At 36.8% G+C, this 16,321-nt stretch overlaps 2 protein-coding genes across 2 annotated transcripts in view; one reads left to right on the forward strand and one right to left on the reverse strand.

Annotated features, from left to right (window-relative positions):
• ptprub (protein tyrosine phosphatase receptor type Ub) overlaps positions 1 to 16,321 on the reverse strand; it is a 246,951-nt gene that overhangs the window by 217,127 nt on the left and 13,503 nt on the right. Inside the window, exons 3-4 of the mRNA XM_084385145.1 lie at positions 14,737 to 14,837; positions 10,144 to 10,243 (exon numbers count right to left, since the gene is read on the reverse strand). The gene's annotated coding sequence lies outside the window, so the exon portion shown is untranslated. The remainder of the gene's footprint in view (positions 1 to 10,143; positions 10,244 to 14,736; positions 14,838 to 16,321) is intronic.
• The window catches only part of LOC311275865 (discoidin, CUB and LCCL domain-containing protein 1), an 18,100-nt gene continuing 6,984 nt past the window's right edge, over positions 5,206 to 16,321 (forward strand). Inside the window, exons 1-7 of the mRNA XM_084385146.1 lie at positions 5,206 to 5,441; positions 8,677 to 8,898; positions 10,055 to 10,192; positions 14,559 to 14,610; positions 14,748 to 14,820; positions 14,968 to 15,101; positions 15,778 to 15,815. Of these exons, the coding sequence (XP_084241272.1) occupies positions 5,342 to 5,441; positions 8,677 to 8,898; positions 10,055 to 10,192; positions 14,559 to 14,610; positions 14,748 to 14,820; positions 14,968 to 15,101; positions 15,778 to 15,815 (757 nt within the window). The 5' untranslated portion in view covers positions 5,206 to 5,341. The remainder of the gene's footprint in view (positions 5,442 to 8,676; positions 8,899 to 10,054; positions 10,193 to 14,558; positions 14,611 to 14,747; positions 14,821 to 14,967; positions 15,102 to 15,777; positions 15,816 to 16,321) is intronic.

Raw genomic sequence — 16,321 nt, forward strand, 5'->3', positions numbered from 1 at the left:
TTTAGGCTCCACAAAGGAAGGACTACCTATTGAGCCATGAATAGACGCAACAGGGCCAAATTGAACCTCAGCTGTCCAAGGTCCAGCCATGTCCCGCAGCCAGCAAGGATGGCAGGTGCAGATAGCCACATGCAGATCCATTCACGTTTCTCATACCAATTTAATTTCACACAGCAGCGAACAGTGCAACCTTTTTGTCTTTCTATCACATTCAGAATACTGCATTGAATATTGAATATTCACAGTTGTAGATCAAGCAATATGATAGTCAGCTATTTTTTTAAAAACAGAATAAATTATGCCAGAGAGTATAAATTGAAGCAAATATGCACCCGTTTAAAACAGAATGACAATCATGTTTACATTTATTGTGCTTAAACCTCAAATATGGGAAAGTACAGTATGCTGTTGGGAATCACCCAAGTGACCCAACAGGCCACAAAGTAGCAGATCTTCTTATATCAACTTAAAAATGGCTCATAGAATAAATCTTCAACTAAAAAAAACTGTTTATTATTTTTAGAGAATGTCAATGCAATAAAAGTTAGTGAGGTCCATTATTATTTTTGTACAGAATTTTTTTATTTTTTTTTGCATACTGTTTTGGAACATCATCAAGTTGAGTAAAACATTTTTAGGTGAACAATCCCTTTGTACCCAAATGTTTCTTATTTTGCCTAGAAAATAGTCCCTATTTATGCTGATACTGCAGCAATATCCAAATACATGATCTCTGGGACGTGCCTTGAGCAAAGGCACAAATCACTGCGTAATAGTCACCATCTTCTATATGACCTTGTTCAGTCATTGCTTTGGCGGGCACACTGCAGCGGTTTATCATTTGTTTAGGTGTCCCATGTGAACGTCAGAACGGGGCCTGTATAGCATTATGAAGGTTGAGACAGGTGTGCTTTCCTCCACAAAACTACTTTGAGCCCCTGTTAAGGGAGTCACCAGTACACCCACAAACCTCTTTTTTGAGGTAAATGACAAAAGAGTGATGGACTATGCCCGGTTTTATTTGATTCGAGCGAAGCGTGGGAGGATTATGAAGAGCACCTCTCACGTAAAATTAGATTGTGAGCACGTGTGTGTCGGGTATTGGGAAAATTGTTCTAAGAATAAATACAGTATAGGAGTGAAAAATGTTTATATGATTAAACGCTTGAAAAAAAAGAAGAAAAAGATTGGACTGTTGTGAGACAAAACAGTCTGAAGGTTGTGACCTCATACTGAGAGCAGAATGATCTCTATTTTAAGGACACACTTACATGGACTGTAATCTGTCAGGGAGACAGATATGTTGACATTTTTAGCATGTCAGACCGTATACAACAGGATTGTCATGCCATCTCATTCAGCGGTTTCTTAATATTTCATTGCCATCTGGTGGTAAAAATTCAGAATGTGAGAAGTATTAACATAAAATGGCTAGTTACATTGATTTTTTTTTAAACACATCTTTAAAAAAAAAAACTTTAAAAATAAAAAATACCTGGCTAAAATTCATAATACAAAAACATATTTAATACCTAAAAATAAAATAGTAAATCTTTATTAAATAATAAAAAAAAAAATTTAAGGATGAGATTATTCATAGGTTAACCTTGCCATTTTTATTCCAGAAAACTAATGGTAACAACTTTAAAGGTATATAAAGTGCTTTCAAGAGAAATGTACAGTACACTGGTTAAATATTGCTATAAAATATCTAAAAAATAAATAGAAATATTTTGGGGGCAGGGCAGGTTAAAAATTATATTGTCAAAATTCCAGTACTTAAAAATACATCTTACTAATTTATGCAAGAAAAAAGGTATTTTTCTTTGCTTACAAATAATTGTAATTTCATAGCAATATTTGACTTTTATTTGATTTTTTCATAGCACATAGCATAATTATTTTTCCAAAATGTTCAAAAATTGCGTATTGCAAATTATTGGAGGTTGTCATATTTAGGTTCTGATTGTCATCATACAATGCAGAAGGAAATAGAGATGCGGGAATAAATTAATATCACAAAAAATATTGCTTGCTATTCATTTTTGAGGAACACGTCATATGTGATTATACACGGTGTAAATACTTGGAATTAGATTTTTGAATACTTTCATTGAAAAAATTAGTCTTCTGATTCTAAAATGTACATTTATAAAGGAAAAAATTGAGGAAATAAAATGTATCTAGTTTTGAAGTAGTTTTTAAAACGTAATTTGCTAAATAAACAGAACAATTTACAAATGAGACTATGAGATTTTCTATATTAATTGCCATTCAAAACATAAAATATTTTCTTTTGCGTCCTGCAGAAGAAAAAAGTACGTACAGGATTGGAACAACATGAGGGTGAATCAATTATGGAAAAAAAAAACCTTTCCCTTTAATGTTGCATAATGTCTTTTCAATTTACACACTGAATTTTGCTACATTCATTGCGGGACATTGCAATGCAATCGGCAAGTGTCTTAAATGTGAGTGTAAATGCATTTAAGAAAAATTACTTGTAAATTATCATTTTGCTACAGTTTTTGCTTGAACATGTTAGACATATCTAATAATTTGTGTAATACATTTTCATTTTGCAACTTATAAAGCGTTAAAAATATGTATTCAATTTACATATTAAAACTAGTGGCATTAATGTATTAATTGACATTAAATGGCAAATGTAAATTATATAATTGAATTATTTTCATTTTACACCAAATGTTGCACAAATGTAATAGAAAATGTAAATTTAAATACAGAAATGCATTGCCATTTTAAATATTGCATTGTCATTTTGCATATTACATTTCAAATTGAATATTGCTACCCATATGCTTCCATACTATTAGGCCTACGTGATTCCTGAATTTGCTACTGATCAGCTTTATTGCTCTGATGGTCTAAGTCCAAACAGTCCAAACATCTTCCACATCTGATATGACACAAAACACACAGCCACGCATATAGCCAATAATATGCTCGCTCCACACACACAGAACAGCTGCAGCAAATGTACTTACATTACAAAAACTTGTTAAATTCAATTAAAGGGTACAGTCGGTCATTTTCACCTCACAAAAGTTTTACCCCTGAGATATGAATAGTATTTTTGAAAAAATTCAGTCATGAACCAACAACAAAATCATGAAATCAGCCTTTTAAAAAGATCACATAACTAGCTGAATACTATTCGCTTTATCTTAAAGGCCTCATTATACTTCTGCGTCGGACCTACGCCGGAGCCTATACGCCGTAGGCAACGTGTTGGTTTTAATTTATACTTCTGTGTCGTTGTCCGCGTTGACGCGCACCTAGGGAGCACGTGAAACCCCGAGGGAGGGGTTCTGGCAGACCAATCACAGCGATTGTGTCCGCGTAGAATTGACGCGTTGTTACATTTTTGGAGAGGTGCACGTCAGGGTACGCCGTAGGGTACGCGCGCTACACACAGCCTACGTAATAGCCTACCTTAAGGCCTCATTATACTTCTGCGTCGGACCTACGCCGGAGCCTATACTCCGTAGGCAACGTGTTGGTTTTAATTTATACTTCTGTGTCGTTGTCCGCGTTGACGCGTACCTAGGGAGCATGTGAAACCCCGAGGGAGGGGTTCTGGCAGACCAATCACAGCGCTTGTGTCCACGTAGAATTGACGCGTTGTTACATTTTTGGAGAGGTGCACGTCAGGGTACGCCGTAGGGTACGCGCGCTAAACACAGCCTACGACGTAGCTACGGCGGCAGTTCGACGCAGAAGCATAAAACAGGCTTTACACCCCCAATTATCACTCACGGAATCAATTTGCCACTAGGTGTCAGTGTAAGCTCAAGATTACTGCCACAGTAACAAATGACTGATTGTGTGCACTTTTAAAACGTTATTGCCTACAGGTTGTATTTATATGTTCTTTTAGCATGAAAATCAGGAGTAGCCTACTACAACAATTAGACAGCCATTCAAGCAGACATACGCATAAGCATACAACATTAGAAGTGCAGCTCTAGAAGACTAAGCAATCAAACTCTGCCAAAATAAAGCCACAACATATACTCTACTGTAGCCTATAGAAGAAATGTTTTAGAATGTATGGACAACACCTTAAAGTACTGGGCACTCCCTGCCCCATAAGCCACATCTCTTTTTGTTGTTGTTGTTGTTGTTTTGTTTGTTTGTTTGTTTGTATAAGGAACAGTTAATCTAACAACCTGTCCTTGACAAGTTTCCATAGCCAATCCAGCTGTGTCAGTAATATCTTCACTTCTCCTACAGAGGGCACCACAAGTCAATTATTACAATAGCTTTGTAAAGGGTTTAAAGTTGCCACCGTTATTAGGCCTCGCCTACTAAAGTATTATTTTGGAGAAATTGGAATTTTACTTGAGTAGGCTACTGGTGATACAGAATACTTTTTACTCAATTACATTTCTGAGGCAATTAGTGATGTTTTTACTAATTTCAGTGTAAACTACTTTATAAGGTGATTTGGCCTTATGAAGCATTAGTTATTTAGTTATAGAAACTATGTGGGACGAAGTGTAAATACTGTCGGCAAGGAGTCAATAAACTAAACTATCATCAGTTGGTGCTTAATTTGTATAGCAATTTCAGGAAACAGGTCATAGGACAGGGGTCAGGTGAGCCTTATTTTGCCTTGCCGTATCTTAAAATAAAAGCTGTTGTATAGTGTGTACTCAGTTTATATTATGAATGACAACATCGTCCATTGTGTGTAGCTACATATGTTCACAAGTCCGCCTCATTTCCACAAATCGGTTCCTTCGAACAAAACCGGCTCTTGTCATCACATAATTACGCTATCACGTGGTCCCTCATGTAGCGTTTCTCGATTAAGTTTATTTGTTTAGTTTTATTAAGGGCTTTCGATTATTACCATAATTCAAATTATTTTTTTATTTTCTTAAACTAATAATTTAGTAGCTAAATTAAATTCAAGTGCATATTTTAATAAAATGCTGCCGTTAAAACCAATTCGGTTTCGTTTGGTAATGTAGGTGCATAGCGGGTTTTAACGCATTGGCCACCCAACTTCATTAGGCTACATGCACGGTCCGTTGCACCCTCTATCGTTTTATTAATAATAATAAAAAAAAGAAAGTGAGAGGGGAACATCTCGCTTTACACTAGTCAGGTATTGAAACAGGAATTGTTATTTGACTAGCACGTCCCGAGGCCAATAAGAGTGGAGTGCATTAACCCATGCCCAGTTGGGGATGGGCTACTTGGCTGCGTCTTAACTTGGATGAGAAGAGTGAGAGGCTGATTACGACAAACTAAAACTCATGGCATAAACTCTGAACGATAGAGTCAGCGACGGGATATCCCGAAGGAAACCATGCCCGCTCGATATGCAACGCTTTGGGATACTATGGAATTCTCTAGGATTTGGCTTATTCTCAGCATTGAAACGCTGGTGTTGGTATCCGGTCAAAAGGGTAAGATTGTGCATACTACTATTACATTAATACGGTGGAAGGTATTAAATACTTATGTAAAATAAAATGTAATTAACTTTTTTTTTTTAAGTATAATTTATACAATATTATAATAAACAATATTTTATAAACATTTTAGAATATTAATAAAGTCAACAAAACAATGAAATAACACAAATGGACGCAGTAAACAATTTTAAACAAAACAAAAACCTTGATTTTAAAACTATTATTATATTTTAGATTCTTCAAAGTAACCGCACTTTTTTTAAATTACAGTTCTGAACACTGTCGAAACAAACTTTAAGATGTAATGGGATGCTAAATGTTTTAAGTTTAGTTCCCATGATGTAGTCTATGCTGAGCACTTATTGGCTGTTTTTCCCTTCACTCTGTTATATATATATATCAGCTAGAAATCACCCTTGACTGCATTCTCTAAAAATTATTTTGAGAAATATACACATAGAATAAAGTGTGTATGTTTATAGCAATATTTGTCCATATAAGATCACAATCATATCAGCATCCTGACTGCTGGACCAGAAGATGTCCTCAATCTCTGCCTGTGTTTAGAGAGTCTGTTAGGAAGAATTACTTTGTTTGTGGTATTTCTCAATATGTGTGGGGTCAGCATGAATCACTACAGCCGGAGTCATAGACTATGAGGACTAAGGAAAATGTTTTCCAGTCAAACGTCCACCCCCAGAACTACGTGTGCAATACTTCCATTCCGATGAGCCAGATGGGATGCTGACTGTTTTTTGGGATGTTATTGTAGCGGAGTGGAAGCTTACATGTTTTTGAGATTGTAGCCTACTATATTATAGAAGAGTGTCCAGGATTTGCCAGAACACAAAAGAGCAGGAAAAAACAGCTTGTCTACAAATATTTTTGAGTTTACCGTTGTAATACATGATTGATGTAGAGGAATTGTGATGTGACAATCTAAACAGCCGAACATCCTGTCTGCCATGGGATCAGACCTGCTGGGACGTGCCTGCAAATCTCATGACGAGAAAATAAAATTACATGCTGCCTGATAGTGTAGCGCTGATGATGGATTGGTATCCATGGTCCAGTGCATTCATATAGCTCAGCTGTAAGGAATGTTATATTGTGTGTCAGCAAGTGTCTTAATTATACCCAGTCTATGCATCCTCAATCACTGCATGTTTTAAACACCTTGTTGTAAACTCAGCTCGCAGACAGCGCACAGATGTCATCAAAGTGTCTGCCTGCTGTTAAATAAGGTCTACAGATTGCCTCAGGCTGTGCTTCATGAGGTGTTCATTGTGAATTTTTGAGCTGTGGTTACAAAAAAAACTGGTCTTGTTAAACTGTAGCCAACCATTGCGTATCATTTCTGAACACTAGCACCACCAAATGGAATTGCAGAAATTATTGTTTTCACACAGGTTTTTCTACACACTCACCCTGCCTGCCATTGGTCAAATAAAACAGATAGCCCCACCCCAAACTCGCATCATTGGTTGAGCCAGTGTTGCTGGGCTGGGCTGGGCTGGATCAAACAACAAGCAATGTTTTGATAAAAGTGACAGTATTTGCACTTATCAGGGCAAATTAACCTATAAAAATGGATTACTTAAACGTGAGATGCAGGTCAGTGGAACGGGAAAAAAAGTGCAAAGTCTAGACTAGAGAAGTGTTTTTATTTTATTTTTTTATGTTGCTTATTTTAACTTGAGCTCTGATTTTTTAGAATGCCTTGTCACGTGCAATGTCATTAGTGCAATAGCTAAAGACGTCCATCTAGCGCGTTTACAAAGAAAAACAATGAAAAAGTAGCTTAGTGGAATGGAAAAACGCATTCTGTGTGAACAGCCCTTTAAATATTAAAACGTCATCCCTTTTTCACAATAGACAGAATTAATCTTTTTAATGAATTTATTTTCTATCTATTTTGTACATTTCTGTTTCTTAACGTTGTTTTTTTTTTTTTTTTTGTATTGCATTAAAATTTTGTCAGTGCTGCAAAACAAATTGCCCTTTGGGGATACTTCAAATTGATTTGATAATTAATTAATTTTAGCAACATAATATATTCTGTTATTATTTGGTCTCCAAACTTTATTTAACCAAACAGATTACACACAAGATGACAACGTGATTCAATCATTTTTGAACGATCTGATTATGTCCCATTGATGGTTAGGTTTAGGGATGGGGTTAGGTTTTTAAAAAAAAAAAAGTATAATTCCGTAGAAGTCACACTGTATGAATTCATGTAAAATAGTTAAATTTTTGGATGAGATTGGATTGAAATAACATCTAATTGCAAGAAACTGCTTCATCCACAAATCTTAGCTGGGGTTAAATACTGACTGAAATGTATCTGAAAATGTATAAAGAGTGATTTGTAGATAAAATCATTCTCACCCAAGTCAAACAATCAACTCTTTAACCACACAGAGTGAATTGTTTGAGCATTACCAGTTAACAGCCTGACCACAAATCATGTTTGTTTTCCTATGCAATGATTAAGATTGTTCATAGCAACAAGAGGTTCAGTATTTGGAGATAAATTGCACCTAAAGCGGAAAGAAGGGGGCAGAGAAGCTTTAACCCCAATGAATCAGAGGTGACTGAGAAATTAGGAATGAAAGACGGACGATGGACTCACACCGCTCTACTTTGTCACACAGCGTCTAGACCATAAATGGAGCAGGAGACTCAAAAACGTTAGATACATTTGGCAATTCATGTTGACTCTGGGATTTAGTTGAGCTCCAAACTAGTTGCCAGTTGTTTTGGGGTTATGTTGCGGCGATGATGTCTTGTTAATGAACTTGGAAGCTACCCTATAACACAGCATTGCAATCAACTAAACCCTACTGTAATTATGGCTTAAATGAACATCAGTTATGGAAAGCCCCTCAAGTGTGACTAAAACTGATATTGGCAAGACCCCTTGCCACACAAGCTTCAGCGATCCACTCTTCAATACGCAGCCAGAGACCTGCCAATACCCACAATTCTCATACTACTGTAAATGTGCCCCGTCTCATTTTCCCATGGGCTAGAAACATGCCAAGAGAGAAACTAATTAGCACATTTGATGATTAATGGAAGTTAAATGAAAGATAAAATGTCTGGTTTAATTATGTGTGGAAACAGACCACAAAACCACAACATGAACCGAAGATAAAATGCCTTTTCAACTACTTTCGCATTAATATCATTTTGATCTTCCCTCTGTTTTTTTTCCCTTTAGGCAATGGGTGTGGACACACAGTCCTCAGTCCCACCAGTGGCACACTGACCTCGCTGAACTTCCCGGGAACCTACCCTAACCACACCCAGTGTGAGTGGAGCCTAAGGGTAGCGAAGGGCCAGACTCTGCTCTTGACCTTTGGGGACTTTGACTTGGAGCGGAGCCAAGACTGCATATCTGGCTCTCTTACCATCACAGACACCAGTGGAGCCACTAGAGTGGGTATGACCCTCTTCACACAGACGTTATGGAATGACAGAGTCTAGCCCAGTTGCCTGTATGCACCAGTAGTATGATTTACTTTTCACATGCTATGGATTTCAAATAAAATATTGAAAAAAAAATTATGTATATTATAATATTAAATTGTGTGTGTGTGTGTGTGTATATATATATATACAATTTAATATTATAATATAAATACATATCAATTGTTTTTATAATGATATTAAAAGTATCTTAATTGATATTAAAAACTCATCTAGGATTTATTTTCTCATATGCTATGGAATGGATGTCATAAATTTTAGTTGTTTTTTTATAATTATGAATTAAATAGAATAAGTTAATAAAATAATTAAATATAATTGAATAAAATAAAATAACTAAATATGAATTCAATCATTTATATTAAATATCTGTCCCAGATTTAAGTTATTAAATGCTATGAATATCATATAAATTATATTAAATATTTAAAATTATACATTTCAAAATAAATAATATAATTCAATATAGTTTAATAAAACAATATAATTAAACAAATTAAATGATATCAAATAACATCCCAGATTGAATTTCTTAAATGCTATCATATAAATTATAATGATCAATAGAATACTAATAATTATTAGATTATATTGTTATAATTGTATGATATTATTATAATTTTAATTAAAAAAGTACATTTAAAATAAATAATTGATACTAAATATCCATCTTGAATTTACTTATATAAATTATATTAAATATTTCAAATTTCAAATAAAAAAAATTAAATATAATTATGATAAAGTTAAATATGAATTAAATAATTTATATTAAATACCTTCTCACCCACAAAAGGCAACATTACAAGGGAATTTACAGTTTTTCACCACCTTCAACTATTGTAATTTAATAGCCACCTCATTTACAGTATGTTGTTATTGAGAAATTCCAGAGAGCCAACCTCATGCTGTTCTTTAGTGCCTTTAGAAGTCATGTGACCATAAGCATGACTCTAGCTTGTATGCGGCATTCCACTCTGCTGTAGCATGACAGTTTCGTAGTCACATAAGTCTGTATGAACATGTCAGCCTTTTATGGCAGTGAAGCTGTGCAGGATTGTGTTGCATTAAATCTGCTGTGCTTATATTATGTGGTCTGTGTTTCACAGGTCCTCTGTGTGGGCAGTTGTCCGCCACAAACAGGAATATATCTGTGAGTACTAATGAAGTAACAGTGCGTTTCATCTCCGGCACTCACCGTTCAGGACGGGGCTTTGTCATGTCCTATTCAACCAATCAGCACTCAGGTAATGGCTCATGTCCTGCAACACAACACTTCCCGCTCCATCCCACGTCACCTATAAACAGTAGACAAAAAAAAAAAAAAAAAAACTTTCTATCAACAGAATAAGAGCTAATGGCTACATGGTTCTTTTTGCTCTGAGCATGTTGTATATGATCAGAGTAAACACACCAAGGACTGTTTGTACAGCTTACTCCGTAAACAGGACTTCATCTGACTCTGGGAGTGGAAGTACAGTATTTCCCATCCTAATCTCAACTACTGTTTACACTCGTTTCCAACATAATATGTAAATTGTTCTACCGGAGGTCGCACGCAAATCGCTAAATAAACACCCTTACATGTCTCAATGTGGTCAACTACACTAAAGTAATGTCTTTAAGTGTCCGTCTTTACTTATGTTAGTAAAACCGTGTCCTATTCCCTGTTTTTGATATATTTTTATAATGGGACCAAGGCCCATTGTGTACACTCATGGGTTAAAAAAAAAAGGGCCAAGCCCAAATTGGCTAAACACTAAGCTTTTAATTGTCTTCACCACATATTATTGGTCAGGAAATGTGCTAAATTTAAGCAAATGCGCTACTTAAGCCATTGCTGTCTCAGAAAAACATCAGAGACACTAAGACAGAATTACGTTTTTGGCAGAATATGGGAAGTTGTGTGTGGTGGAGTGATGAATCACAATGAAACATGAGTGGCATGGTGATGCTCCAGAGTTGTGTCTTAAAAAAATCTGCTCAGAAATATAATAATAAATGCATCTTTGACACAATGAAGCATGAAGGAAGAGGTGTTATTGTGTGGGAGCCTTTTTAGCTGCTGGGATTGGTGAGCTACTGTGAAAAGAGAATGCTCCTGCCCAAATTGCACAGACAACAAAGAAGTAGTCTCAGACGTTACGCCCACAGACTGCTGGATGAACGTCTGATGGAACGTTAAATGGAAACACTTCAGGATTTTCGAAGTCGTCATTTGATTGGTTGAATCCTACAGGATGGAGAATGTGTGTCGCATTCTTTAACGGTACGCCTGGAAATAAAGTGATGCCAAATCCCCTCATGGAAGAAGAACGCCGTCGTGTTTACAAGTGTGACAATGAGCGCTTATCAGGATCAACTCAATTCTGGATTTTCAAAAATATGTGAAGTATGTAAAGTTTGTGGCATAGAGTCTTTAAAATACGTCCTGGTCTGTTATTGTAGGGACATCGACGTTACATGTTCACACCTCTAAACATGACGTGGAAAAAAACGAACTGTGATTGGTTGCTTTATGCCAAGTTCACACTAAAGCCCGATTTAAGCCGATTTGCAAGTCAACGAGTTTCGCCAACAGATCGGGCTGTGATCGGGGGGGTGATCAGCGCTTGTCAGTCTTTATGCGTGAACTACTCAACAACGCATCAAAGAGGCTCGCTGACACCTCGACGACGCCTCATCGACGCCAGACAAATATCTAGCATGTTAAATATCTAGAGCTGTCGGCCGACTCGACAACCTGGAGTGTCAAGTGTCACGATGGGCTACAGCCAATGAGAGAGCAAGGCATGGGTTGAGGTCACCGGAAGAAAAACAGCAGCAACATACCAAATCGCAACACACGCAGCTACTTTTTCATTATAAACCTGTTTTACTCTCCTCCAACTCTCTATGTAGCACAGACAATCCCTGCTGCCAGCGTGTGCTGATCCATTCTTTCACCCATAATCTTTGTTTTTTTTCCATTTCTGGGTTTTTCAGAACAGATCATTGCGCAAATAGCTTGCTGCGCTAATTTCTTTCCGACGCCCATTTCCAAATAAACAACTCCTGTTTCCCTTCCACTTCTCGCGTGTGTTTTCATGACAAAACGTGGTTTAAGGACTGAATAGAGTTGTTGGGAGACAGAACAGCTTGTGTAGTGTGTGACCCCCTGGTGCAGATCATTTACGTAGTGTCACGTATTGTGAACACCACAACGACTTCAAGACTCTACAGCAAGTCATGTAGTCTGAAAAGCATAGCGATCTGCCGACGTTTAAAGTCATGTAGTCTGAACTAGGCATTGCATGTCAGTCAGGCGGACTCTGGGTGGTCCTTGGCCATTGAAAGCTGCTATGGAGTCCAGACCTTCTGCCATCAGTCTAAAGGTCTGGCTATGCGAGTCCATCAGGCTCATGTTTTGGCCTTGTCAGAATCCAGATTTGAACCCTATAATGAATATTTGGTCTCTTATTGAACTTAAACGAACTGGGAGACATTTTTCAACTACTCGTGAACTGTTTGAAGCCATTAACATTAAGTGGAACAACACTGACTCTTCTCCCTGTAAAAATCTGTCTGCAAGTTGGGGGAGGCTATTCCGTGCTATCTACAGCATAATCTACAATTCCTGACCAGTGATTTGTGATTAAAATGGACCATTAAAAGACCTTTTAATATTTTGCCATTTGGCCCAATTTTTATATATTTTTTTGCCCAGGAGTGTAGGCTTTAGAGGACCTCAATGGGCCGGCCCTGGATGTAGGGATTTTAAAAAGCGCGTTAAGGTGACCGACTGGAATGCGGCTCTCCTCCTTGGCTGAGTTTCAGAGTGTTTGCTTTGTAAGCAGGGTAGCAGACTGCCGCTCCTGGCCTGAATAAGGAGAGGCCCCAGTGCTTGGGCACACACTGAAGTAGATGGAATGCTGTATGCTCACTCCTCCTGCATAGACAAGCACAGCATGACAGCTTAACCATCACCTGACCACACAGTAGCAGTCACTCATGGCAGTTTCTTACCGGCTGCATCATGTCAGAATCTTTTCTTTAGAAGTTTTAAGCTTTTAACTCTCATAAAGTGAATCTACTCTTTGCTTTGTAAGCATAAAATATATTTCTTTTGATATTTACAGTACCTGTCAAAATCTTGGACACATATGCCAATTCTTTCATATTTTAGATGTGTTATATATTTTTTTTCTATATTTGTATAAATTAAAACATTATTGTAATTGTAAGAGTCGTTAGAGCTATATTCTATGAATACAATTTTTTTTTTTTTTACAACTTACACTACCATTCAAAAGCTTGATTTTGTAATGCTATTGAATGAAGCTTCTTATGCTCACTAAGGCTGCATTTATGTGATAAAAAAAACTGTAAAAATAGTAATATTTTGAAAAATTATTTAATTTAAAATACGTCTAAGGCCAAAAAGTTCTATCTTGGTCTCATCAGACCAGAGAATCTTATTTATCACCATCTTGGAGTCCTTCAGGTGTGCTTTCATGTGTCTTGCACTGAGGAGAGGCTTCCGTCGGGCCACTCTGCCATAAAGCCCCGACTGGTGGATGGCTGCAGTGATGGTTGACTTACTACAACTTTCTCCCATCTCCCGACTGCATCTCTGGAGCTCAGCCACAGTGATCTTTGGGTTCTTCTTTACCTCTCTCACCAAGGCTCTTCTCCCCCGATAGCTCAGTTTGGCCGGACGGCCAGCTCTAGGAAGGGTTCTGGTCGTCCCAAGCGTCTTCCATTTAAGGATTATGGAGGCCACTGTGCTCTTAGGAACCTTAAGTGCAGCAGAATTTTTTTTGTAACCATGGCCAGATCTGTGCCTTGCCACAATTCAGTCTCTGAGCTCTTCAGGCAGTTCCTTTGACCTCATGATTCTCATTTGCTCTGACATGCACTGTGAGCTGTAAGGTCTTAAATAGACAGGTGTGTGGCTTTCCTAATCAAGTCCAATCAGTATAATCAAACACAGCTGGACTCAAATGAAGGTGTAGAACCATCTCAAGGATGATCAGAAGAAATGGACAGCACCTGAGTTAAATATATGAGTGTCACAGCAAAGGGTCTGAATACTTAGGACCATGTGATATTTCAGTTTTTCTTTTTTAATAAATGTGCAAAAATGTCAACAATTCTGTGTTTTTCTGTCAATGTGGGGTGCTGTGTGTACAATAATGAGGAAAAAAAAATTATTTTAGCAAATGGCTGCAATATAACAAAGAGTGAAAAATTTAAGGGGGTCTGAATACTTTCCGTACCCACTGTATATATTAATGATCCCATTACTGAACTCAAAGTTAAAAGATGTAACTTTCCAGAAAATATCCCTTTAAGTCAATGTTTTGTCAAAAGTTCGCACTTTGCTCCAGAGTTAACAGAAGTGGTTCGTAACATCCTTCCTTTCCTGTGTATTTAGTTGTTTGTGTAAAGCCCTAGACAACTTGACTGTGCTATGCATCAAATACTGACCTTCTCCTGTGAGTATACACCGATACATCAGATTCGTAAGACACCATTTTGTCAAGTCAGTTTGGGAAAAGTAGACTACAAAAAGCCAGTGTATATGAGCACATGTTCCGAATTGTAACTGTCAATGCTCTTTCTATCCCATAGAGCTCGTTTCATGTCTGCGTCGAGGGACACATTTCTCCTCTCAGCAAATTAGGTAAGAAAAAATCCTCAACAATGACCCGACATTACAGCAAAAATAAAAAAAAGTCAACACTCTGAATAGTCCCACTCTTTCTTGTAGGTTACATTTTAATGTTTATTATCTGAATCCTGGACTCACTTGTGTTCCAGTGCATTCTGTCCCGCAGGCTGCAAAGGTGTTGCAGGAGAAATCTGGGGCTGGCATGGACAAGGCTACCGTGATGTAAGCTGGGGTTTTATCTGTGTGCAATATAGAGAGATTATTAGTCATGGCATTTGAATTTACTACCATATGTGGATTGATACCAGAAACTGTGTTTTTAAAAACTCACAACAGTCACTGTTAACGCTGTGTGTTTGTGTTTTTTAGACCTCTGTATTATGCAAAGCTGCAGTCCATGCAGGGGTTATTTCAGACAGTTTGGGGGGCATGATCAACGTGTCTCTGCAGAGGGGCATTACCTTGTATGAGTCCAACTTCGCTAATGGAGTACTGTCGAAAACGTGAGTGTGTGTTATGTTGTGCAAGTTATACTGACACCTGGTGGTGTGGATGTAGCATCACACAAAAGCAAAGTTTTTTTTTTTACTGACTTAGGAGCCGTTTACACGACACTGTTTTCAACTAAAAATGGAAAAGTTTGTATGTGTTTTGGCTGTTCATTTACATGACAACTGCGTTTTGGAGGCCTGAAAACACAAACTTTTGAAAATGGGTTTCAAAGTGCAAGTTTTTAAAAACGATAACGTTATTATCTAAACTCCAAAAACGGTAATATCATGGATATGCATATTACGTGTTCAGTCTATAGGCATATAGTTTTTCTGTACAAAGTGACAGCGCCAACAACTTGCCTGGCAGCATAATACAACAATTTTTTATAGTTTTCGCGGATCCGTGTAAATGAGGATCGCTTTGACAATATTGTCGCCTGCATGCGGAAAACGCAAAGGAAAAAACTTTTCCATTTTTAGTACATCGTTGTCGTGTAAACATACCCTTAGAAATGTTTTAAAGCTCCAATAACAGGAGGGCCACCAAGATAAACTGAGTTGCATTCAGCTGGTCATTTGATTGCATCTTGGTGGCCTCCATGAGACAACCCAAAAAAAAAAAAAAAAAAAAAAAAAATGTACTTACTATTTTACAATAATTAATCTATTATATATATTTTTACAGCGGCTCCTTGTCAGATAAACGGCTTGTCTTCCACAGAGGTAATAACGGTTATTTTCCTGTATGTTAGATATGATTTCAACAGATATTATTTGAATTCATAGCAAATGTAATCCAGTTTTTTAAATACTTATTGAATTTTGGCTTTGCTCTTTATAAATTTATTTGTGATAATGTTTCTTTAACTGCAAATCAAATGCAAGTTGATCTCATTTTAAAATATACATGTTAAATTTATTCTTTCACAGTGCTGTAATCATAAAATAACACTAAATATATAGGATTATTGTAATTTATATTGCACAATAAGTTTTTTTTTTTTTTTTATACAAAAGCCATTTTTGAAAAAACCCTGACATGATTATGCTTTATAATAATAGATGAAAATAAGCTGGTTCAAAAACATCAAACATTTACTGCTTTATTCTCAAATGTCAATTTTTTTATTGCATTTTAAAATAGAGTTCTTGGTTTAATTGGATCCTAATACCAGGAATAAGCCTGTGTGTGAGTGTTCAGGAATAAATTACAGTTTATCTAATACACA

The sequence above is a fragment of the Rutilus rutilus genome (assembly GCF_951802725.1).
Source record: "Rutilus rutilus genome assembly, chromosome: 17".
Taxonomy (NCBI): domain Eukaryota; kingdom Metazoa; phylum Chordata; class Actinopteri; order Cypriniformes; family Leuciscidae; genus Rutilus; species Rutilus rutilus.